The sequence below is a fragment of the Geospiza fortis genome, unplaced genomic scaffold (assembly GCF_000277835.1).
Source record: "Geospiza fortis unplaced genomic scaffold, GeoFor_1.0 scaffold54, whole genome shotgun sequence".
Lineage (NCBI taxonomy): Eukaryota > Metazoa > Chordata > Aves > Passeriformes > Thraupidae > Geospiza > Geospiza fortis.
The window spans coordinates 43,568-70,246 of NW_005054301.1; the positions used below are offsets into that span (position 1 = coordinate 43,568).

At 37.8% G+C, this 26,679-nt stretch overlaps 1 protein-coding gene across 1 annotated transcript in view; it reads left to right on the plus strand.

Moving 5' to 3' along the window:
• Positions 1 to 26,679, plus strand: part of NRDE2 (NRDE-2, necessary for RNA interference, domain containing) — a 48,700-nt gene that overhangs the window by 20,461 nt on the left and 1,560 nt on the right. The window contains exons 3-13 of the mRNA XM_031065953.1: positions 3,698 to 3,806; positions 5,881 to 6,099; positions 8,130 to 8,279; positions 10,558 to 11,020; positions 11,219 to 11,621; positions 15,195 to 15,328; positions 17,325 to 17,445; positions 19,473 to 19,648; positions 20,338 to 20,724; positions 21,080 to 22,008; positions 24,222 to 24,360. Of these exons, the coding sequence (XP_030921813.1) occupies positions 3,698 to 3,806; positions 5,881 to 6,099; positions 8,130 to 8,279; positions 10,558 to 11,020; positions 11,219 to 11,621; positions 15,195 to 15,328; positions 17,325 to 17,445; positions 19,473 to 19,648; positions 20,338 to 20,724; positions 21,080 to 22,008; positions 24,222 to 24,360 (3,230 nt within the window). The remainder of the gene's footprint in view (positions 1 to 3,697; positions 3,807 to 5,880; positions 6,100 to 8,129; positions 8,280 to 10,557; positions 11,021 to 11,218; positions 11,622 to 15,194; positions 15,329 to 17,324; positions 17,446 to 19,472; positions 19,649 to 20,337; positions 20,725 to 21,079; positions 22,009 to 24,221; positions 24,361 to 26,679) is intronic.

A 26,679-nucleotide genomic window follows, 5' to 3' on the forward strand; every position in this document is an offset into this window, starting at 1 on the left:
GGCGTGGGGGGGCGGGGGCGGCGGTCCCGCCGCCGGGCCCGGGCCCATCGCCCCCAGAGGCTGCGGAGCGCGGCACGGGGGCTTTGGGTTTGTCGTTGGTTTTGTTATTTTCTTTTTTTTTTTTTTCTTTTTTCCCCACTAGCTATGGATATCTTGAAAAGCGTTTTTTAAATTCCTTGCTTATTAAACCGAATTATAGTTGGAAACGACTTTTTTGGAAGATTACAAGTGAGATTATGATTCATTGTATCACACTGACTGTTGTAGTTGATGTCTAGCGAGTAATACTTTTAATAAAATAAATAATAATATTAAAGTAAATAACACTTTCTGGTGTAATGCCAGAAAGTGTTTCTGGTGTTCTGGTTTACTTTCTGGTGAAGTAGGTACTACGTTTATTAATTCTACTGAAGAGGATTTGAACTAATCCTTCCTTTTGCTTGCTGGGTTCTACCACCCTTAAATCTTCCCATTCCCTGGACACCACAGCAAAGGGAAACCGAGGAATTATTTCCCTAGGCTCCATTTCTTGTGTGTTTGATCCAGTCAGTATGGTGCATTAGTTTCCTGTTCTAGCCAGTTCTGCTTTACCCGTGACGGCATAGCAGTGGTTGATACTCACTCTGCCTGTACAGAGGTGTTCTAGCTGTATTCAGGATCCTTTCTGGCAATGACATTTGGTGTAGGGAGTAGTGGACAGAATAAGATCCCGAACTGTAGTTTGTAGGAATAGAGGAGCTGCTCTGTGAGGCAGAGGTACAGTACAATTCTCTGGTAATGAAACTTTGGTTATATTTTAAAACTTTAGGAATTTAGCCTTTATATTTGTTACAGTAGCCTATGTCGCTTCAGGCCGCCTTCCACTGTCTGGAAGATCAGATAATACAGGAAAAGGTGTAAGACTGACTTTTGGATCCAGATTTCAGTTGTTAGCACTGCTTATGACTTACATTTTGGTATACTGGAAGCTTTTTGTGTGAGAATTATTGACAAACCTGGAACATAATTTGTTTGGTTTATGTTTTAATAAATATTGTACTTTGTTGTTGACAACGACATTTTAATGTGAGTTGTAAAAATTAAATATTAACTCAGAATCACATTTATGGCAGTGTATATCAAATTTCACACATTCAGCTTGTGAGAACTTGAGAACTTGACAGGCATCTGTCTCTCTGATAGATGGTTCTCTGCTCAGACCTGATGTGAAGCCAAAGTGCATCATAATACAGAGATCCCAGAGTATTTTGATTTTAATGTTATGTAAAACTAAGGTGCTTTTAGCAGACATTTAGGACTGCTTCATAGCTTTACTGTAAAAGTTGAAGTAATAATGTATATATGTTGGTCATCTTTCATGCAGCCAACCACTCCGTCTCATACTTTTAAAAACTTTACTGAACCATTTCTGAAGTGGAGGTGCTGTCTGAAACAGAAGCGGTGCTTATGCTTCCTATGCTGCTCGATTGCTGAGCGGCAGCAGTTCTCTATATGCTTCGATATAATTATGTTGTCAAGCTTAATTAATGTTTGGTGGAAGATAAATTGTGAATTTATCTGTAGCCATGAAGAGAGCAGTGGTGATAAGTAACCCTGCTGACATTAGTAAGCATTATTTGCATCTGAACTATGCTGTAGGTCAGACAATGCAGTGAATTTTGCTGAAAGCAGCTTTTCAGGATCCTGAAAGGCAACAAAAGAGTTCATGTAACTCTTAAAAATTGTCTCTGTCGACATGCACTGTAAATTCTTAATTTTTCTTTCTGCTTGAGAAGGTATAAAGAGAATGTCGTTGGATTGCTTCTGTTGTTGTGCTAATAAGCCTGTAACAAGTACATGCATATTATTGAAAAATGCGTCTTTTATATCTGCTCTGCAAAAAATGATAAACTTCTTAGACATTCCACAAGAAAAAAGCCTAACAAGTGAAGAGATAGTGTTTTATAGTTTGGAATGCATTGTGATGTTTGAAATGCTTGCATCCAGCTAACTGAACACTTGAGATTATTTACAAGCAGTTTGAACTTGCTTGTTGCATAATGGCAAAAATTGCTCATATCTTTCTGAGTATTAGGTCAGTTTGGTTAAATTCTTGAGAAGATACTGTACTTGGAGAATTCTGACCTTCCCTGCTGTAGCCACAGAGGTGCATTGACTGTGCCACAGGGCTTGGTTCTCACAGAGTGATTCTTCAATGCATTAAAGATGCAGTTTGATCTTACCTGCTCAGGTGGAACCAAACTACAGGCACAGGCTGGGAAATGATGCATGGTGGTGTTCTGCAGCATATTGGTTGGGCTGGTCATGGGGAGTGTGTTTTGGTCTGGACAGTGCCGTGAATTGTGGATTCTCCCATGCACAGAGGTGAGGTTCAAGAGCCAGCGAGATGATCACTCCTCATGGGGCCTTTCATAATGGGGGTGGACTCCTGAGAAGCAAACTGTAGCTTTGCTTTATTTTGTGTATTTCTTGATGTATTTAACTTAGGTTAACAGACTGTTTTGCAGCCTACTCTGCTTTAAATCCTTTTGTAGATGGCAGCTCAGGGACATGAGACAGGAGAAAGCTTTTCATACCAAAATTCTGTTTCTGAAAGAAATACTTTAAAAGGAGGAAAGGTATATAGCTTGACAGACAATGAATTCTTGCTGTTTAAGGAGTAGAGGTCAGTGTAGTCAAGAGCACAAAGACAAGAGTGTGACAGGAAGAACACTGAGGCAAAAACGATTGTAAAGAGCGTGGAGGAGAGGCAGGGAGACCAGATTTGTTCCTCATGTTATCTCTGTCAGTGTGACACTGGAGGGACTGCTGTTAAGTTCTGTATTTACACAAAATAATTTTTGTTGTTTAATAGCTAAGAAATCTCACATGCTTAAAGGAATTCTAGGTATGAAAACCCTGTGAAAGTCATTATAAAACTTTTAATATCAGTAAAATTGTGACAAAAAGTTTCCCCTTCCACGTTCTGTCCATGTCTAATCTTATCTGGTGACTTAGATGCAGAATACTTAATGCTGACTAGTGTATCCAAATTAGCATCAAATAGCTTTCTTTCACACTGTTGAAAGGTCTAATGATATTTCAGTGGTTAGAGAACTGAGAATCCAGTGCCATGTTTTGGCCATATATAAAACACTTGAGTATTCTTATCAGTAGTGGATGTGACTATCAATAAAACTGTGTTAAGAATATTTTCCATACAGTCAGTAAAGTACACTTTTGTTAGTTTGTATAAGCTTTATCACATTCATTAACTATACCTTTTGTTTAATTATGCTTTTCTGTAATTTTTAAATTTCATTTTTAAAATATGTAACTATTTCTATTCTATGTTGTATATAGAAATTAATGTATAATTGATATATAATAGTAATTATATTATGATACAGTAAATTATCTTATACATATATAACAAATTTATACAGTCTATAAATATATAAAATTAGAACCTTTAAATCATAAAAATGAATGTTGGATAGATTCTTTTCTTATGTATAGAGCTGTGTATTAAACATGGAATCTGCTTTCAGTTTGAGCTAAATGGCAATTTCATTGAGTGCTTTCCAATAGGCTCCATTATTGCACATGGCTTAGTGACATTTACTGTGAATTTTTCTGTCTGCTGACTAGATTAACCCCACCTTAAAAAAGAATAGCAAGCTAATTTGTATTGATCTCATACTTTTTTTACCTACAGAGTTAGACTGGCTTAGTAACCCAAGCTTCTCTGCAGAAGATGCACTAGTACTGCACCAGCGCTCTACAGAAGTTGCCAATCTCATCCCTGAAAAATCACCATTAATAAGGTAGAGTGTACTTCAATGTCTTTTGAAATAGCCTCTTTCTTTTGTCCTGCTTATCTTTTGTTATATGAGACCAAATTCAGAAGCTAGAAGCTGCTTCTCATTCTCTTGTTCAGTATTTTAAAATGCCTGAACTGAGTCATGTGTAAAAGAATGAATAACGCTTCCACGTCTTTTAACTTAAAATAATGAGAAATTGTATGTATGCAATTACATTCCTATTTTCTTTTTCTCAGAGCTGCATTTAAATGATTGTTATTTTGGAATGGAGAGGGAACTGAGCAATCATCATTCTTCATTAGCTTTTGAATGTCTAAAGTGACCCTTGAAATAATGTAAAGATTAAGCATCATATTTATGCTGTCTCTGAGGAAACCAGAGAAATCAGCCCTTTCACAGTTTTTTACTTTTTGAAAAACAGTTGCTGATGTGAACTAATGAAATACTACATGTATCAAGTTGAGTGTGGCTGTAGAGTGTGCTGGTCAGCTGAAGTGGGTGATTATATCCTTTTGCAGAAGTAAGCTTTAAGCAGCCCTGTTTGCTGAAGAGCTGGTTTTAATACATTCACTGGGCTGGGTGCTATACTTGGCTTATCTACACTGTCACTAGCACTCAATAGTGAATGCAGTCAGGTTGTAGTTGTCAAGTTCAAAACCTTGGTCTCATTTAATTTGATACAAGCTCCCTTGTCTACAATGATTGTTGTTGGTGGTCATGATAGAGAATATCTTTATAATACCAAACACACCTCAGCACATCTTTTTCCATACTTCGTCTTGCATTTACATGCATTGTGTGTTTGAAATGCAATCAATGTTTTGTTTATCAGTCGTATATTATGCTGTGTTTCTTCAAATCTTTCTAGGACTTTAATGTCATAAAGCTAAGGATTTTGCAAGTTACCATCAGATAGAATGACATAGTAAACCCACCATATTAATTTTATCTTTGAAAAGGACATTGTCAAAAAATAGCGGGCGGAAAAATGTTTGGGTGTTTGTTGTTTGGGGCTTCTTTTGTCTATTTCTTGGGTACTTTTTAAAAATAATTCAATTTAATAAAAACGAATTGGTTTCATCTCAGTAAAAACTAATTCCACCAACCTGGTTGGTGGTTTTGAGAGTGTTTGCTTTGTTTGGTTTGCAGAAATGTGCATGTTTGTTTTGAAGATCTGCTAATGGTTCTTCTTTGATTTCTTTTTCTTTAGTGTCCCTAAAAAAATTCTGTCAGGGCTGTTGCTTGAGATGCCTTATTTCTGAAATACAATATTTTCTTATATTGACATATTAGGAATAATGAGAGTTGTCACTCCTTTTTTTCATTGAAAGACTGCAGAAAAAGAGTTTTAAAAGAGCTTGTGCTTTTATTAAGGGTTAGAGAAGACTTCCATTAATCATTTGATTATTAAGTGTCGGAGTTTTTGTGGTATGTACGATAATATACATGTGTTTTACCAAAACTATGTGTCCTTTGTGTGATCTCTCAATAACTCAGTTGTCTGTTCTACACAGTGTTATTTATTACATTATACTGTGTTATATGATAACATTTGTTCAGTAGTCATCAAAAATTGTTTCTTGATTGGTACATTTGATTTTTTTAATCTGGAATCTTTGAATTTTTTATCTGGAATTTGATACTTCTTATATAAGTCATAAAAAAAGGGGGAAAATCAGACTTTTTTCTTTTGCAGGGCACAGTGAAAGATTTCTCAGTCTTTTAACATGACCTAAGTTGTTTAGCAAAGTTAGGAAATTTTATCATTTCGGTCATCTTCTTTAATTTGGCAGTGTTAACAGATGGCTATTTATACAGATCACACATCAAAATGCCTTGACAATTAGAACATTAAAACTGGCTGTCAATAATTCCAGCAGCTGAAAAATGTAGTTGTGATTTAATGCAGATTTAGCTCACTTTTGCTATATACATTACTGCTACCATCTCAAAAAAATAGAGGGAGAATAAAGGTAAGGAATAAAATGTTCTGAACTTTCTTACAATGGTGGTCTGTAACAGTTTTACTGCTTAGCTGTATAGGCGTATATAAATGTACATACTTTTTTCCAAGCAGGACTTCTTCCAGATCTGAGTTGTCAGAGGACAGTGATACAGATGAGAGTCTGAAACGAACAAGTAAGAAAAGGAAAAAGAAAAAGAAAAAGCATCACCACAATAAGAAGACAAAAAAGAAAACCAAAGGGGATTCCAGTAGCAGTGAATCGGAGGTAGACACTAAGCACATCAAGGACAAAGGAAGTGGCAAAAGTAGTGAAAAGGAAGCAGCAGCAGAGTATGTAAATATTAACACTATGCAAGGTGTAAATCCATTGTGTTCTTGTGCTTGTCTCTTCAACTGAAATTTTTACCATTGGTTGATCATCTTTTTCTAAACTTTGTTTGACTAAACATGGATTCAAAGCAAGGGAAACAGATTTAGAACCACTCGTTTAATCATATAAAAAGAATTGACTAAAATATTCAGTGAAGTGCTGTTGTACAGAGCAAGGCATGGTATGGTGGTTATGAAATAAATTTTTGAAGTCATGTGGAGGCTTATGTTCTGTTTTTGTAAGCATCTTGTTTCCTTTCACTGATATTTTGTGAGGGTTTGGAGAGCAAATGCATTAAACATTCTTAATTATTAATATGTGGCTGGGTTTGCCTTGTAATGTAACTTCCTCCTCACAGAGTTAACATTTCCTTTTTTTTTCATTTTAAGACAAAATTTATTATTTAATACTTCTTTTATATCCATATATTTTGCTTCATACTTTCTACTTGTAATATTTCTATATGAGTATTTGAGCAATTGAAATTGTTTTGTCAAGTTTTCTTTGTTAATTCCAGGAGCTCTAAGATACTGTGTAATTAGTGGAGATGTCATGTTTTTGTGCAGCAAGAAAATAGGCATGTAGTGACTGTCATGATCTTTGAGCAGCAAAAGAGTTTTCTGTGAATGCAGCAAGTATCCAGGTTTGGCATACCTAGCTGTGCTTTCCTCAGGCTGCTGGGTTTTTAACATTTCAAGATGGTCCTATCCAGCTGGTGATGAGTCACCTTCTCCGGGTTGTCACCATGTTTGCTAGTTTGAGCAGTCATTTTGCCTGTCTCTGATTCCTTGGTTCCTGTGTTTTCTTTGGCATCAGCAGCTCTGGCTCTAATTCACCACACTGCAGCTACTCCTGTATAGAGTGAGGGTTTGGTGACATTAAGGAATTGTTGTTACAATTGATGCAGTCTAGGTAGTCTTTGAATTTCCCCCAGTTTACTATTTTTCTCACGGGGGATTAATCAGGAGCTGAAAACACAGGTTGGTGGCATGTGTCTATGCCAAGGTAACATTGTTTCCCTATGGAGGAATGGCAGAGGTGCTGCAGATGTTGTCTGATGCCTCTAGCCCAACGTGCCTCCTCCTTTATGAGAACTTGTATTGGCTTGTGGTGGCTAAGGCTTCCTTGACTGTGAGGAAGGACAGTAAAAATTATTTGGGTGCTGAACCCATTCTGCTCAGTCCCATCATTCATCCATGCTGGAAGGGTGCCTGGGTGTGGTTCATAAGCTGTTTGCCAGGTTGGGCCAGACAGCCAGTGCTTTGCCTGAATAAAAGTATTGAAGTTCTTTCATGATGTCTTTCTTTACTACTTTCCAGAAATTGTTGATGCTGAGAGAATATTGAATGTTCAAAATACTGGTTTTGAAACCTGAACCACAGAATTGCTCTGAATGTGAAAAGTGTTGTGAAATTTTAGAAAACTTTTCAGAACTCTAAAACTGACATAATTGTCCCATGAATTCAGACTGGAAATTCACAGTTATCTAGAGTTCAGAGGCAGCTGGCAATTTCCCCTTAAGTTCATTTGTATAACTGTAATCCATAAACCACTTTGATACACACTTTTATCAAATGCATGGGTATAATTGCAGCTAGTAAATCCTCTTACAGATTATCTTATTTTTCTTGATTGTAGCATCTTACCAAGACAAGAGTAAATTTTGAAAGTAGTAGTATGCTGGTTTTGGATTATAGTGTGCCAAGCTATTGATTAAATTGATGGGTTAAATCTGGTTATTGCCTTTCATAATCATAAATTCAGTTTTTGGAAGTGCAAGGACTTGCAGTGTTTTGATTGGATGGTGCTATTAGTGTATTTCTAATTGTTTTATTCAGAGTGTGGACTGACTTTGCAAGAGTGGATCATGTACAATGACTTTGAGTAAGTTAAATTACTGTGAACTGCAGAAATTTAATGTGTTTTGGGTTATGTGAATGCTGAATATGTGCACAAATGCTTAGAATAGCCTCCTTCTCCTTGTCTGCAGTCTAGGTAAGAAAGCATCAGGTGTTACCAGCAGTCACTCTATTTGGCTTGATGATATCCAGGAGCCCAGAGCAGACACCTTCCGGATAGACAAGAAACCAGACCCTGCAAACTGGGCCTACAAATCCTTGTATCGTGGGGACATAGCAAGGTATGGAACCTTGTTCTCTGTATCCAAACTGTCTCAGAGTCACTTGAGTCTGTCTGCAACTTTTTACATAGAAGATGAGAAAAGATAACTGAGTAGCTTATTTCAAAATTTGACTTGGTGTTGAGCCAGTGTCAGTGGCAGGTGATATCCCTAGGGGTCTGTACTGCTACCTGGTGTGTTCTTTATCAGTGACATGGACAGCAGGATCAAGTGCACACTCAGTAAGTTTCACAACTCTAAGCTGAGCAGTGCAGTTAATGCTCCTGAAGGATGGGATGACATCCAGAGGGACCTGGGCAAGGACCTCATGGGATTTACAAATGGCAAGGTGCTGCACCTGGGTCAGGGCATCAACACAGGCTGGGGATGAACAGATCAGAGCAGCCCTGCCAGGAAGGACTTGGGGTGTTTGTGGGTGAGAGCAGTGATGAGAGCAAGTGGATGAGGAGCCAGAAATATGCACTGGCAGCCCAGGCAGTTGTATCCTGGGCTGCATCCAAAGCAGTGTGGCCAGCAAGGCAAGGAAGGGGATTCTGCCCCTCCACTCTGCCCTGGTGAGACCCCACCTGAAGTGCTGCATCCAGCTCTGGAGTCCCCAGCACAGGAAGGACATCAGCCTTTTGGAGGTAGTCTGGAGAATGGCCACCAGATTTATTACAGAGAGCTGGAACACCTCTCCTTTGAGTAAAGGCTGAGAGAATTGGGGTTGTTCAGCCTGGAAAAGAGAAGGCTCCATCAGTACCTGAAGGGAGCTTGCAAGAAAGATGGAGAGGGACTTTTTATGCTCTTTACTGAGAGGGTGGTGAGGCATTGGAATAGGCTGCTCAGAGACTTGGATGCCCCGTCCCTGGAAGTGTTCGAGGCCAGGTTGGAAGGAGCTTTGAGCAGCCTGATCTGGTGGAAGGTGTCTCTGCCCATGGGGTTGGAATGAGATCATCTGTAAGGCCCCTTCCAACCCAAACCATTCTATAATTCTTGGATAAATGTTTTAAAAGGCAAAAGATGGCATGAAATAATGGGTATAATGTGCATGATTTTCATTGTTCTTAAAAACATTCCCTGTGTAGCAAACTACAGGGCCATCTGGACGTGGCAGCACAGGGCACATGTATGTTTTTGAGGTCAGAAATCCAAGGTTGTGTTATAAATTGTCTTTGGTCAAGTTTCTTTTTGGTCTCTATGGTTCTGTTTCTGTGTCTGAAAGGAAAGTGAAGGTATTGATTATTTCATACTACATTTTTCAAGAGGTATACTTATTTGAGTGGTTTGATACCATTGTGAAAAAAAAAAGCTACAGGTATTTTCTTAGAAAACAGATTTCACCCAGACATTGTACTAAAATGTGTCTGTCCTATGCAATGCTACATTTCAAGTTAGTATAGATGAAATGGCACATTCAATATCCTTTGTGAGTTACTGGTGCTGTGATGACCCTTCAGAACATTTCCTTGCATTAATACAGAAGCCCATCCAAAGGAGCCTACAGTTGCCTCGTGCATTATGTATGTGCACTTCTTGATTTTCTCAGGAAAATTGTTTACTGTATATACAGTAATACTGTATATAATTATTTGTGGAGGAGGGAGAATTTATGGGTTACATTTTTGTAGCTTTTTATGCCTTTGCAATAAAATTGCCTGGTTACAGTTTGTTTCAATTTTCTATCACCTTTGGATTGTCAGCTATTTTCTGAGATGAAAAGTATTATTTTAGTGTTGCATGTCACTATATCTGCCACTGAAATCATGTTCTTGGTAATATTTGAAGATGGTATTTTCCTGTCTTAATCCATAGGATTATTGTGGCCTTTATGAACATAGCCTTTCTTTTTCTCTTCACACCCCTCTCCACTTTTTGGCATATAAAATGGACAGAGGCTTAGGGATGCAGAAGGAAGTTGCTGGACTGAACAACTGGTGTCTCATTTTCAGTTTAAAATAGTCTAATCTAAGTAACCCTAAATAATGTCTGTTGTTCTTCCTCTGGGTTTGTCTACATGGCTTAAAATGATGGAAAGGAAAAAGGGTTTCTCCTTCTTGAGTATGATATATATTGTTGAATTCAGAGGAAGCTTAGTGTGATAGTAAAAGTGTGATGGCAGTGAAGGAGTTTATAAGTTGAAGTCTTAAATAAGCAGAAATTTACCAGGTTCCTAAACTTTCGAAGGTGTACGCATACATTGTTTGGGTTAATTTGAATGAAAGTATTTCTTTCAAAAAGAAGGTATCTTTTCTAATGTGTATTTTAGAAGATGTTTAATTGTATTTTCCCTTTCAAGGTATAAAAGGAAAGGAGAGTCCTGTCTTGGCATAGATGCAAAGAAACAGTGCATAACTTGGGACAGTTCTACATCAAAAAGGAAGCAAGCACAGAGTCGACCTGAGCGCTACTTTACAAAGAACAATGTGAAGATGCTGAACACAGATGGGATTCTTGTCTGTAATAAAAATTCTCCATCTGATCCACCTGCTTTTATACCAGTTTCCCAAGTGGAAACTGATGATTCTTCTGACACAACAGAAGTAAATCCTCTTGGGATTTATGATCCATCAACCACAGTGTGGCTACAAGGAAAAGGGTGCAAGAGTGGAGACAATGAGTCTATAAATACACAGCAAACAGTTCAAGAGCCTGGGCTAAACATGAGCTCCATTCTAATGACAAAAGTGGAAGAATATAACAAGAGAGTTAGAGAAAACCCAAGAGATATTAGTGCCTGGATGGAATTTATTTCCTTTCAGGTATGTATTCTAACAGACCTTGTTGCTTATTATAAGTAATAAATACATGAACATTATATTGTAATTTCATTTGTTTAGAACTGTATATCTTCTCTTGGTGAAGAGTGAACTGTTAACTCATCTTCACAAATGTCAGCATTCTTTTTATTCTAGTGATCATTCTTCCTAAGGTTGTAATGATGTTTGTTTTTGTTTTAGGATGAATTAATGAGAGGACCTAGCCCTTATGCCAGTACGGGAGAGCAGGAATTAAGGAGAAAATCACTCAAGTTAATATTGGAAAAGAAACTGGCCATTTTAGAGAGGGCAATTGAAAGCAATCCAAGTAATGTTGATCTGAAACTTGCCAGGCTGAAGCTTTGCATAGAATTCTGGGAACCACCAGCTGTGATCAAAGAATGGCAGAAGCTAATTTTTTTACATCCCAATAATCCAGAGATGTGGAAGAAATACCTTCTGTTCTGTCAAAGTCAATTCACTACCTTTTCTGTTTCAAAGATCAACAGTCTCTATGGAAAATGTTTGACAACACTGGCAGCTGTACAGGATGGCAGCATGGTATCCCATCCTCTGCTGCCTGGCACTGAAGAAGCTATGCTGGGTAAGGTTCTTTCTGCATATTATGGTCAGATTGGTCTTCATAGGAGCTAACTGCATTAAGAACAGATTTTCCTATGTATTGCATGAAGCTTTTCTTCTCTTCAAAATGCCTGGCATCCTGGTTTCTTAGCTGAGAATTAAAGCAGATATTCCAACCAAATATGGATATGGCAGATCCTTCTCTTCCCCAGGACAGTTTATGATACAACATCCATTAAAGTCTAATGTACTGAGTGGTTTATAGCACAATGTCAAGACTGGAGAATCACAGCCAACAGCCAGGAGATGTGCTTTTATAAAAGGAAGACTTGTGAAAAAAATAATTATCTCTTGTTCGGAAGTTTTACAATTGATTACTTTAATCCAGAAAAGAGGAGGAACATTACAAGTCTGATGTGAAATTTTGTTGAGAATCCCAGTCTGTAGATGGAGAATTCTAAGCTGTAATACCATGTGATCATGCCTTTTGTATTTCTCCTGTGCATACATCTACCACTTTATAATTTATTATATAATTATCCCTGGAAGGAAAATAATTCAGATAGTTAGGATGCTGGAGTGGATTCAGGGAAGAAATGAGTTCATGCTCAGTTCTGGCATGGTATTTAAATTTATTTGGAGCTAAATGACTTTAACCTATCCCTTTCAATTTTACTTCTCTGCCTTGGCATGTCATTGTGATTATTGATCTGTGGATACATTGAGGAGGGGAAAAGATTAGTGTCACCATGAGTATTTTTGACTTTTTTTTTTAAATTTTAAAATCTGTTTTCAATCTCAGAGACTATTATGGAGGAGTCAATTTCTTTTTTTATGTGCATCATAGTCCAAGAAACCTCTTGTTTTTATCTAGTCCTGTAATTCCTGTTGGAGCAATGATGTTATGCAATATCCAGTCTGGACTAATAGATAGAGATGCTGGGTTACCAAATTGGTTTCAGGTGTTCAGATCTCATACAGTCTTTGGCTGACTCATCTTGGATCAAGCACTGCAAAAAGTGCTGCAGAGGAAAAATGTTCTACTGGCCAGTGCATATTGTACAGCCTGATGGCTTCTAATTGCTTTTACTGTCTCTGATTTCCAATATTTCAGTCACTTTGTACACTAACCAAAATGAATGATTCTTGGGACAAAGGTTTTATTCAGAATCTAGTTTTGGAAACAAGAAGGTTTTTCTTTAATTTTGTTTTTCCTGCACATATTTGAACGTATGTGACTCATGAAATACAAACTCATGAAGCAGTTTGTCAGCTGCTATGAGAATTTTTTTTAATAGAGTTCCTTTAGCAAGTTAACTAATATTAGATTGATGTTTTTCTAAATACTTTTTTGCTGGCAATATCCATAGATAGCTAAAAATGAAAATTAACTCAAATTCATGAATGGAACAGAACCACAAGTAACTTCTTCTTGTTCTGTCTTAAGCCTACAGTGATTTGTTTATGAACACTCTCAAGTATTTTATTTTTCCTCTTCAGAATTCAAATTATAGGATTAGAGAAATTTCACTGGTAGACCTCTTGATTTGAGATTTCTTTATTAGTGACTCAACTATGTAATTCTTGGGCTGAGTTTTAATTGACATTGTACTTATTTAGGAAGGTTACCAAATTGTTCATTAAGATAAATACACAGAATATTTCACAAACTAATCATGAGGTGAGTAGCACTGTAGATGTACATTAGGCTTATATCTTCAACCTTTGACCTTTCCTAAGGACACAGTGTAAGAGCTCTAATTTTAAATAGCAGGGGACTGTGCCATCTAGTGTTCAGTTCAGTATGGAGCACTGTCTGCTTGGAAATAGGTCGGTGTTTTTTTAAAGTATTGAAAATTTTTGGAAAGGTAAAGCTGAATTTAAAATGGTAGATCCACCTTTACATAAATTTTGAGATAACAATTTCTAATACTTTAAATTTACTAGGAACTGTTAATATAAAGCAGATTAATATAAAGTCTTCTTAATTTTTGCTGTGTAAACAGAGTTCTGTTTTTCAAATTATACCTCGTGGTTGGGGAGAAACATCCTTATCTTTTAGGTCAGTTCAGCTGCAGAACTGTCTTAGCATCATGGACCGAATTAAGGATGTATTCATGCTGTTTTCAGTTTTTGCCACAAAGAAATTGCTGATCTTTGCATTTCATCAAACACGTTTCTTTGTTTCTAATGCAGAAAAATCTACAGTGTAATTTATTTTTGGCACCAGTTTGGCAGCAAATCCCAATGAGGCATTTTCTACATTCAGAGTATTTCAATCAAAGTTCATTTCTGAAGCTGGGAGAGTAGGAAAGGACAATTTTTTCAGCATCAGTTTGACACAGTGCCTAAATTAATTAAAAGACTTAGGAAGACTGTATTATAAACTTAATAATTGTTTTTGTTTTTTAAATACCTTCAGAAATCTCAGAGTCTTTGTTAGCAGGAATAATCATTGACTTTGCAGAAAAAAATTGATTAAATGCCCAGTGTGTATATTCTAGCTGAATTCAGGTTTTTATGTGTCTGATACATGTCTAAATTCAGATAGGAGTAAATAATTTCCCATGTGCTACATATAAGATGATGGTGATGAAGAGCAGTTGCTGCTAACCTGTGTTGTTACATGTGTGTATCTAGACGCCTAATATTTGGATGGTTTAAAACCCTAAAACCCTCCAAAGACAGTGTGTTTAGTGAAGGAACAGTAGTATTTAAAGAACTCTTTTACTGTTTTCTAAGCTGTCAGTGATAAAGTCTTCATGAGCGTAGGGTTTTTTGCAAGTCTGTTATGATTTAAAGCGATTTAAATGGCTTCTATTGTGTTAAGACTGGAGTGTCATTTGGAGTGATTGAGTATCGCTGAAATGTCCTTGAGCTGCCTCATAGTGGAGGTGTTGATAATACCTGTTATTTCTTCAACTCTTGTTGCAAAACATGGAGAGGAACACCGGGACTTTGCTTCCCTTTCCAAGCTGAGACTGAAGTTCAGTGTGCAGTAGGGATATGGCAGTGGTTAGACAAATAATTTGTTGAAGTGTGAGGGATAGGGCTTTTCCCTGCTTTTAAGCAGTAATGTATTGACCAGAAGACTGGACATCTCTTAACTCAGGTCTTCCATACAGAAAAAGGGAATGACAATTGGAATGAAAATTATATATTGCTAACATTTTATCAATGTAAATATCTCATGCAAAACTGCGACAAAAAGGATTTTTGTTGTCATCACCTCCTGTGTGCACTGTGATCACACCCAGCATCTTCAAAGAGGGCTGTGACACACTGACAGATGTTGGTACAGTGAAGGGCAGAGCATTGTGTCCACCTTTGCACCAGTAAGGACATTGCATGTATGGCATGAATAAAAAGTCATGTCTTCAGCACATTTAAAGTGAGCAGTCTTAAAGCTCATTAAACTGTGACCATCTTGACATGCATTTATGCTGGTTACCCTCCATGGTCTGTATTTTGATACTGTTCCAAAACAATTATGTTCTACAGCATGTCATGTATGTATTTTTATATTCGTGGGCTGTAATAAAACACTTTGCAACAAAATCTGAAATACTAAAATTTAATCTTCTTTTCTTTACAGCTATATTTATTCAGCAGTGCCACTTTCTGAGACAGGCTGGCCATTCTGAGAAAGCAGTGTCTTTGTTTCAGGCTCTGATTGACTTCACCTTCTTTAAACCTGACAGTGTAAAAGATCTGCCAACAAGGGGACAGGTAGCAATTTCCATTTAAATGGGTGTGTGTCTTTATGTATTACAGAAAATGCTGTACCAGAAAAATGTTGATGAATTTTTAAGGCCATAGGGAAATATTTTGGATAACAGCTTACTTAGAGGTTCTTCAAGGTGATGCTTGCATTGAAAAAATGCTGGTGGGTCCTCCAGAACTACAGGCCAAATGGCTGTTTTTACTGTATATAATAGAAGTGTGATAACCAGTCATTTAATATCTTTTTTAGTAATTAAAAATGGAAAAAATTGACCTAGCTGACCAATATCTGTGTCTAGCTAGCACTTGCCCTGCTTCTTTTCCCCCAAAATGCTGTTGTTTTGTTACTGGTGATGGAGAGAGCTGATAGGACATCAAATCTTTCAGTTCAGATAGTTTTTGCCAAAGTTTCTTAGATTCTCTCTTACCTATTTCCATTAATTTGATGGCTACATTAGGAACACTTCTGTGCTTTCAAGTGCCTTTTATTTGACCCATGAGATTCTGTTCAGCTTATAATGGTAAATGTTGAAGTACTAAATCACTTTCTCTCTTAATTTGTTCAGGAGGCTGTTGCACATGCACCCCACTAATAATAAGGAAGTTAATATTTAGATGCCAGTAGCATTATCCCACTGAACTGTTAGGAACTGTTTCCTTTTTAATGAGTGGTAGAGAGGCCACCATTTAGGCAGCTGGGCTACTGTAGAGGATAAAAATTAAATTTGCTGCACTGCCTCACAGTCTTCCCAGAAACTTGGGCTCCAGTTCTTGCTCTCTTGATTAATACTGTTACCCACAAATGGAGCAATCTTACAGGTTAAAAAATAGTGGTTGTCTTCTTAAAGAGCTAAAATTTAGAGTTCAGTCATAGCTATCATGGAGTAGTTGCACAGATACATGTAGTTACAGTTTCAGTCATTTGAAAAACTGCATTTGTGGTATTTAAAAAATCTTAGAGCAGGATGAAAAGGAACCTTGATTCAAAAGGACCATGTTTAGGTTGGAAAATGCAGTTCTTGAAAACAGGAAAATGCCAGATTTACAGCTGATTGCACATTCTGCTGTCATACAGAAGTGTTATGACTCAGTCTGGAATTACTTGTTTCTGTACTGTTTTCACAGTTCACTTTCTCACTTGCAGCAAAGAATAAATGCACAAGGAGCAGAATTATATTTTGCAGTTTGCTGTAAGCCTGGAATTTTCTCATGTGTCGGTGCTTGGTTTTTCTTGGAGTAAATTTTTTTGTTAATATTTGTATTAACAGTCACATCTCAATGTGCAAGCCAAGGGCTGGTAAACAGCAGAAGCATTTAATAGGTGAGAGATTGTCATTAGAGCTTAGGATACACAGAGCAGAGGAGGAATTGATGAATCTAGAGATGACTGATTCCATACTGGCAATGACAAAGTCACTAGGGCTAGAACTCTGAACTTGTGAATCACTGGAAAGCGCCCTGACCTTTTTGGCCATCCTTAAACCTGAAGGATTAAAGTCCTTTTGGATCTTTTTCTTCTGTCTTTAGTCTAATCATATTTATGTGCAACTGTAACATTTTTATTTGACCATAGATGTGTGATTGAATTATCATTCCATTAGTCAAATTCTTCATGGTCCCATAGAACTTAGGGAGGAGGGGAGTTTTGGGTTCTGAAAGCCACACTTTAGGGACTTTGGATCTTTATCCTTGAAAGATCTATAAAGGACTGTAGGCACAAAAGTATTTTGCTATCTTTAAAGCCTTTTATCTTTTAAAACAATCTTTATTTTTATGAGAAGAGCTGATGACAGTCCTTATGTGCCACAGCTGTAACTGAAGTACTCAGTTATGCCTGCTAAATCTCAAGCAGTATCTAACAAAGTCTTCAGATACAGAAATTATATCCAAATACATGCTTGTTGGGTCTGGGAAACCTAAGTTGACAGAGATAATGTCTGCACAACAGTAAAAATTATTTTTCTATATGTTTTGTTTTGGTTGGTCCTATCAAAAACAATAGGTGGAATTCTTTGAACCCTTTTGGGATAGTGGAGAGCCACGAATTGGAGAAAAAGGAGCAAGAGGCTGGAAAGCATGGATGCACCAACAGGAAAAGGGTGGCTGGGTTGTTCTTAAGTCTGGTATGTGTGTCTCAATATGTGTAGTTGTATGTCTATATGTTCTTCTAAACATTTTGATTATAATCGGATTCTTGTAATGGTTTTGCATACAAGTTTTAAAAAATATTTACTGATATCAAGATAATGCATATCATACTTCACAGGGAATAGCAGGTGTTGAATGTTCTGTGTATGATATTGTTTATGGAACATTGTTGCCCTTCCTACAGTGAGAATTAGAGGAAGATGGCATAGCCTGCTCTTCATGTTGGAAAAGCCAGAGGTGTGAGTACTTGGTGGAGAGTCACGCCCATCAAAAAAGTGAGAGGAAGCTGCTTCCCTTAAGACCCTTTCACCATATTATTAAGGTGAAGTGGGATTATATTGTTAGATGACAGTTGCTTCAAGGATACATAGATTTATGATTCTATTTCTAGAATCAGACTTCAGTTTCTCAAGCAAAGGTATAGCTAAAATAGGAGGAAAACATTTCCTTACACTTTGTGATGCAGCAAATGAAGGAATTGTGTGTTCACTTGGCTGGAGTGCTTCTGGATGAGCAGGGATGCAGAAAACACTCCCTGCTGGTTAGGCTCACCTTGTCTTGTGGTCTACAGTGCTTCTTTTCATGTCAAGGACTATTTCTCAAGCAGATATAGCTTGCAGGGAAGCAGAGGGCTAGAATGTGTCTGACCAAAGATGAACTGTCTTTGCTTTTGCTACTCCTGCTGTAGCAACTCTGGTGAAGCAAGTTTGGGTCTGCTTTTAGTAAACAAAGGAACTGAAAGATAATTATGTGCCTCCCTTGTCCCTGGATTAAGATGGAATTTCTTGGCCCCTAACTGAGTTAAGCAGTTTTATTTTTGATGGCTCTAGGCATTTTGTTCACAAATTGAGAAGATTCAGTATAGAGAAGAGGACCACTGCCAATCTTGGGCAGCTCCAGTATATACCAGTGGTTTCCCCATATGTGTCAACCCCTAAAGTCCAGGTGTGATTTTCAGTTAAGTGTGTTCATTAAAAACTGTCAGGTTTCTTCAAACTTTGATTAGATTATAGAAATGCTGTCTTTTTTTATAGAGTTGCTGACTAAAGGGGATACTATTGATCACAAAAATATAGAGAGAGCAAAAATCTTGCAACCACCTCTTTGTTTTACCTGAAATTTAAGAAGAACTGTGATTGGGAGTGTTTCACCTAGTTAATGGCAGGATCAAGAATTTGGAGGTGGTGTAGAAATAGCTTGATTTTTATAATGCAGGCAACCATGAAATTTTGAGGGCAATTTTTTCACTCAGCAATAAAAAAGAAACACCTCTACAAGCTTTCCCTTCACCTGTAGGTGCTCATCAGTTTCTGCACAGAATTAATATATTACTGTCAGAGGAAAAATATGGTAATTGTATCCAGTAGTCCAGAGAGATTATCATAAAAGTGGGATGTGGTTAAGCACGTCCTTTGGAGTGTGTGTGTGTGTGTGTGTGTAACTATGTGGGTTGTTTCAACTGCACATTAATTAAAATGTTGAAAATGCCACTTGTTAAAAGCAACATGGCCAAACTGGTTTTGCAGTGTTTAATATTAAGGTACCATTTTTTATGTTTGGTGGTTTTCTCAAAATGTTTTATGCACACTAATATTGATAGAGAATACTTGAAATTTTATGGTCAGGTATGAAGTGAAGAATGTAAATTGCAAATTGCACAAAAGGATGACTGACTCTTGGCTGTTGCTTGCAAGTTGCTGTTGATAAAAGTGCTCCACAGCCTGTCAGTGTTTTTTCTTCTCCTCTGTGAAAAAGTTTGAGTGCTGACACTGATTCATAACTTCTAAAAGTTTGGAAGCTTCCTACCTTCCTATTACAGAGTTGGTGTCAAAACCCAGAACTGTGATGTGGAAAATCTCAGCTAAGTCTTGTGTGTTTTTTTTATTAACTATATTTATTTCCATTGTTAAAGTAGTTAAAGTGTATGTCATGCCTGGCCTTTGGATTTGGTGGGATAATTTTTCATTAATAATCTTGTGTGTATATATTGACTTGATTTTAGATGATGAGGATGAGGAAGACATAGATGAAGATCAAGAAATAAAAGATAAAACTCTTCCCAAGTGGCATATTTGGTTGGATATTGAATATTCCCGGGAGGCAAGGCACTGGTTACCTTGGAGGCCAGACAAAACCAAAAAGGAAACTGAAGAAGATTGTGAAGACCCAGAAAGACAGGTCATTGTGATAAAATAGAACAAGGGGAGATGATAAGACTAGTTATACTTTAATTTGAATTCATTGCCGTGTTTGTAGATATTTTAGAAGAATAATACTTTTCTTTGTTTGAGAAAAAGATTTTTTTCTTTGAAATTCAAGATTTACCTGAGGTTTTGTGCTGAGGCTCCTGAAAGCCATGGGATGCTCATGGTAAACTTTGGAAAGTCTGCAGGCAAAATAGTCTGTGTTTGCTGTCATCTGTGTGGAGAAATCTCACAGAAATATGTGTTTAAGAAGAGATCTGCATTAAATAAACAAAGGTTTCATTACCTTCAAGTCAGATAGCTTGATATTATTTACTCCTTGGGAAATAGGTCAAGTCAGACATTGGTCTTCAAATTTGAATGTGTTAAAAGGCCTATGTATAAAGTCTTCCAGACCTTCATTTTGTAAGTTTTCTGTGGAGGTCTTTGTTGTTCCCAGGCAAAGAAATCTCTTGATAGCAAATTTACAGTCTGACTGGAAAACAGATTGCTTGTGTAACTTGTCCATTTTTAATTTGAATGACATTTTGATACTATTTAATGGTAATTCTAAATACTATTGATTTGAAAAAGTTCTTTAATTGCAAAATTGTTTAATTGCATGAAGTTTTGCTGGTTTTGATTGCATAAATTAATGGAATTTGTTTTAATTTGGATTTTTAGGTGTTATTTGATGATCTTGGACCATCTTTAATCCGTCTTTCTAATCCAAAGCTTCAACATCAACTCTTGTACTCTTTTTTGCAATTCCTGGGAGTACCGTGTACAAGTAAACTCTTTCCTTCCAGTCTCTATATTGCCATGGATGAAAATAACATCTTTGACAGTGTGCTTTATGATGATAAACCACTGACTTCTGTTGATTTTCCACTTTCTGGATTCAACAGTATTGGTCATATGGACACAATGCCACGAGGCAGACATCAGATAGGCCACTGCAAAGAAGGAGAGGAGTTCATACAGAATGTCTTCCATGTTCTGTCCCAGATATTTACAGGAAAGGAAAAATCTAACCTGGCCATTTGTTGGCTACAGTATGAAATATCTAAGGTAATGAGGAGTCTGCATATAATCAATGTTGTGATGTGTGGCTTTCTTCTGTAATAATGTTTATATTGAATTTTTAAAAGTCTTGAGGAAAGTTGCAGGATTAAGTATTCAAATCAGGAAATGTCAGTTAAGATTACACAAGGGGGAAAAAGAAGAAAACCAAAACCCCGTTCTCTTCAGTGCGTGTTAAAGAGTGGCATACCTGTAGCAAACTATTTTTTGAAGTTTTGCATAAATATTATTATATGATAATATATAATTTTGCAATTATATTATAAAAAATGCTGTGAGAGGCTTTTTTCTCCTTTCTGCTTCCATCTCTCTCAAAATATACTCTGTTTATTTTTCTCTGCAGGTAATTCAGTGTCTCCAAGCGAAAAAGAAAAAGAAGCTAAAAGCACAAGGGAGGAAAAGTAAAAAGTTGGCCAAGAATTTCCTTAAAGCACCTGACAACCGAAACAACCTTTCTCTGTGGAAGCTCTATGCCTACCTGGAGTGGCTGCTTGGTAACACAGATGATTCCAGGAAGGTGTTTGACACAGCTCTTTGCACAGCAGGGACAGGAGGATTGAAGAGTGCTCAGCTCTGCAGCCTCAGCCTGCTGTACGCTCAGCTGGAAGTGGAACTGCTGGAAAGCATGGAAGGAGCTGTCACCTCTCGTGCTGTTCATATATTGACCAAATTGACTGAAAATGGACCTTTTGTGCCCTATAGTGGACAAGTGTCACCTGTGAATGTCTTGAAAGCCCGTAAAACATATGAGCATGCACTGCAAGATTATTTAAGTCGAACAGCAGATTCTGCTCAGGATCAGGTCAATGATACTGATCAGCTGGTTAACCTGGTTGGTTGCTATGCACTGTTTCAGTATTTGACTGTTGGGATTGATGCTGCAGTATTAATATATAGGCAGGCTTCAGAAAAACTTGAAGTTTCTGGTTCACAGAAATGTGAAAATACAGGAGAGAATTTTGGCATTCTAAATTTTCCCACTGCTCTTGAAGCTGTCACACTGCTGCATACAAATTTACTGAGATTCCACATGAAAATTGGTGTTTATCCTTTGAATCCCCTGCGAGAGGCACTGACGGAGGCTCTGAAACGGTATCCTAGCAACCAGTCCCTTTGGAGGTCATACATCCACATCCAAAGGAAGTCTCACAGTGCGAGCAAAGCACGAAGATTTTTTGATAGTGTCACAAGGTCTACTAACTCTTTAGAGCCATGGCTGTTTGCAATCCAAGCAGAGCAGATGAGAAAAAAGCTCACAGAGAAGGTCCAGAGGTAACACCTTGCAGCTCCTTGCAATTATGCTGTTTTGAATCTGTCTAATCACTCAACAGAGGAGAGAAAATGCTCTCACAGTTCTCATTTTGCAGGTGAAGAAGCTGTAGCTGCAAGAGCTGTAGCTCCAGCTGTAGCTGGAGGTTTTTTGTTCAGGGACTCAGTGGCAGAATCTTGAACAGAATAAAAGCCCTGGGTGATAGGCCTTATGTCCTTTCTCCTGAGGCAGATTGTGTCTGAGTTTGATTACTTGCTACTAGCATCAGGATGATACACATTTCTTTAAGGAATTTTTAAATAACTAAAGCTGCTTAGATGGCCAGGATAGACAGTGTGAGCTTGGAAACTGCTGCATTTTAGTACTACAGCAATAAAGAGCATAATACAGAGCTATGCTGCAGTTTCTGCCTGAGCTGGCTGCCCTACTTTACTCCTGAATCACAAATACAGTTGTGGCAGATCTGTTTCCATAGTGAGTCCTTGAGAGTTTAGTTTTTATATGGGGCTGTTACTAGGTAGAAGAGGCTGGAAATTCCATGAATTCACAGTGGTCTGGGCTCAGATTTTTTGCTCCTCCTTTGAGAAAGGAGGAAAGGGTAGATATGGGGAACAAGGTACAAGTTCATAGAGCTCAGTCTCTTAACTGTGGTCTTCTCATTGTTTGGAGCTGCCTATCCACTGCTACCTCCATATCTGCAGTGACATCAACAGCTTGGTTGTTTGTGTCTGCACATGACAACAGATATCTAGGAAACAGTTCCCTGGAAGTTTTACAGGGCTGTAAGCTCACAATATTCACACTTGATGAAATTACACAATTACCAGTATACTTTGAAATGATGGTGCATCCACTGCTTTGATTGCTGCAGGCTGGCAACAGGCATTCAGACATGATAGTGACGTTCCTGAACTCTTAGTCTGTGTCTTCCTAAATTGTTATAAGAATTCTACAGCCACCAAATGTAAAGGAGGATTGTGATTTGATTTACTTTTGATTTCAGGCTAACATGATAGGTTTTCATTATTGTTACTTGGAACTGAAAATTTCAGAACTATGTTCTCAGTGAGGTTGAGTTTCTTTCCAGATTATTCACTGCTAGCAAAGCCTTTCCTATAGATTACATTTATAAGGGAAAGTTGGGTGTTGCAAGAGCAGAGCTGAACTACTGCAACAGGGAGATAAGTGGCCTGTCAGTCATGCATAAAACTAATGTTTTGTGATGTTGTGACAAAATAAGAAAATGTCTGTGTTGTGTCTGACTATTTCATATTCTGGTTTGTATTTCCCCTTAAGCGCATGGAATTCAGATGAAAAAATGAGCACAAAGGGTAAATCAGGAATGTTTTTAAGTCACTGTTAGGTACAAGGCTTCAAATGTTTGACTCATGCAGAGTAGGTTACATAATTTTCCCTCATGGCAAAGGTTAAGATGAGAGGGAAAATTATTTCAAAGACACATGAAAAAAAAGAGATAGGTTGGGAGCCAGGTGTTAATGGAGAGTGGAACAAGCTGGCAGGCTAAGAGAACATGCACAGACAAGTGATGTTGCCATCAGTGCTCCAGTCTGTTTTGTCAAGCTCAAGCATCAAAAGTAAGCCAGTCTGTATCAGCTGTTGAAGGAAACGAGTGCTTTGGTGAAAGCTATATACCTGCTTTTGTGTTCTGCCTGGAACTTAGGGAATTTGAATCTCTGGGTGAAAATTACTGTTACAATTGTGGTTGAAATCCAGAGTTGTAATTTTGACCTTGATCGAAGACCAGTGTATATGGCCTTACAAAAGTGATGGGTAAATTTGAACAAACTTGCCTGGGCACCAGAAGATGTGTTCATCCGCACTTGAATTTCTTTTGACCTGCTCTGCCAAGCTTAGAATGATAAATTATCTTGGAAGCAGGCTAAGATGTTTTAAGATCATATGATAGTGGAATTTTATTTTCAAAGAGAAATTATTTTTGAACATACTATATGAATTTTCACCAAAATACTGAATTTATATTTTTTCCTAATTTTCCTGTTTAGAAATGCATTGATTGCATTAGCAAGTGCTAAAAATCTGGTTTATAACATTGAGTTTATAGCACACATTACAAAAAACCTGGCTATATATGGTGCTGTGAACAGAGGCAGTGCATTGTTCTTTACCCCTTCTTACCCAGATGTGGTCCCCTGGCTTGGGTTTAAAGGATTGTTGTTTGTTCTCTGTGTTTCAGGGCAGATGTTGGTGAAATACATTGTACTATTCCTGAAACTGGATTAACAAATCGGATTGTAGCTCTGTTTGAACATGCAGTTCAGAGTGAAAATGGTACCCACTGTCCACTGCTATGGAGAATGTATTTGAACTTTATGGTAAGAAGAAAAATATCTGTTTTGTTTTGCCATATTTGGAATTCTCATAAACACAGCTGGAGTACTGCTTAGAAAAATGAACACTAAATGCTGCCATGCCTCTGTGATTTGCAAGGTGATATATTTGACTTCCTTATTGTTGGGAACATTAAGGAAAAGGTAATTCATGTGGATTAGGAGTAATAGCTTTTGACAGTGTAGTCTTAATATAGATGCAGACATTGTGTCTGTCATCTTACACTGATAAAAAGTATGTCCTGAGATAACAATAGATGTCAAGCTGCTTTCCAGTGGAGTAGACCCCAGCATAAACTGGGTGCAGGAATTTGCACTTTCTGTAGAACTTGGAGGTTTCTGTCAGCTGATTTCTTCATGCCATTGCCATCCCTCTGGATGGCACCGTGACCCTGTGGTGTATCTGCCACTCCTCTCAGGTCTGTGTGGTCTGCAGGCTTGCTGAGGGTGTACTGTGCACCATTAGCCAGATCATTAACAAAGGTGTTAAATGAGAGTTGTCCCAACAGTACCAGGGGCACTGCTAGTCACTGACCTGTGACCAGACTTGTTCCACACATCACCACCCTCTGGGCCCTCTTGGAGACAGTTTTCTTACTGTCTGTGCATCCAGTTGTTTTGTAAACTGCTCATTTAGGAGGCTCTTACAGGAGACAGTATCAAAGGCCCTGCTGAAGTCCAGATAGACAATGTCCACTGCTGTCCCCTTATCCACCAGGCCAGTCATTTCATCATGGCAGTGTATTGAGTTGTTCAGTCGTGACTTTTAGTGAATTCACACTGTCTGCTGCTGATTTTCTTCTCACTCACATGCCTGGAAATGGTTTCCAGCATTAGCTGTTCTGTCACTTTCTCAGGGTACAAGGTGAGGCTGACCAGCCTGTAGTTCACTGGGTACATCTTCTTCCCCTTCTTGAAAGCAGGAGTGATGTTTTACTTTCTTCAGTCTTTGGATCCTGCTCCCAGTTGATGTGATCAATCAAAGATTGTCAAGAGTGACCTCTCAGTGACATCTGCCAGCTCCCTCAACACTTGAGGTGCAGTTCATATGCAAAATAAATGCATGGTAGGCAAAATATAGCTATAGCTTCTGTAACTTGCCTTCAATTTTGACAGTCTTTTGATTCTTAAAAGCTGCATATAAAAGTTACATTAACTGGCATTGCAGTTTAGTGCTGAAAAGCAATAATGTTTGTTTGTTCCATAGTTCCCCATGGAAGTACAGAAATAAAATCATATAGTCAGCTTTGCCATCTTGGTTTTCTTGCTTCTCCAAAGTACAATATGGAAGATGAAAACACTCAAGTAATAACTTCCATTCCCCAGGGTTACTCTTCTGTTCATGTCCCCTGGTGTTGTAATAAGTTGTTAGAGGGGGATCAGCAGTCAGGAGGCTGTGAAATAGAGAGGAGGCAGGAGAAGAAATCTTGCTCTGTGTTTGAGAAGATCTCTTGTGTGGGACTGTTCATTGTGACCATTTCTAAACAAATAAATGCTTGTAAATATTTTGTACAACTTTGTATGTAGGAATGTACAACTGAATTACTGTTATTCTTTACAAACTAATAATGACACCCCAGTATGCACAAATGCTAAAGATCAGCCATTATGTATTTTATCACTAGTGCCTCATTCATGGAAGATACCATTTCCACAAGAACAAGAAGGAGTATTTACTAGATGCTAATAAGATGGAGGCAAATACGGTAATAGCTTGGAATAGCATTGTTTAGAGAAGCAAAATCAATCAGAAACATTTAAATTTTCAGACAAAGTCATAGAAGTTGTGATGGTTCAGTATTATCCTAAGTTCTATAGGTCTGTTTTGTCTTAGCTGATGAAACATGGGTTGGGTGAATGGACAGGGATGTGGGCTGGAATCTGGCTGAACTGCCAGGCTCAAAGGTTTGTAGTCAGCAGCATCAACTCCTGCTGCAGTGCCACAGGTGCTGCACCCCAGGGGTTGACACTGGCACCAGTGCCCTTTAACATCTTCAATAATAATCTGGATGATCAGAGAGTCTGTACCATCAGCAAGTTTGCATCTGATCCCAAGCCAAGAGGAGTGGCCAAAGCACCATGTTCTGCTCTTGGTCTGTCCAGGTTCCTTTGAATAGCTGAGAGTCCTCGATCTCTTCCTTATCTTACAAGTAAAGCCTTGAAATTCCCATAAGACATCTGAAGAGTGTAACCTGACAAAATACATAGCTACCACAATGTATAATAAAAATGATTTCTCAGCAGAAGAACACTGAGCTTTTCAGCAGTCATTTCTTTGTCTCAGAAGTAATTGTTTCAGTATTT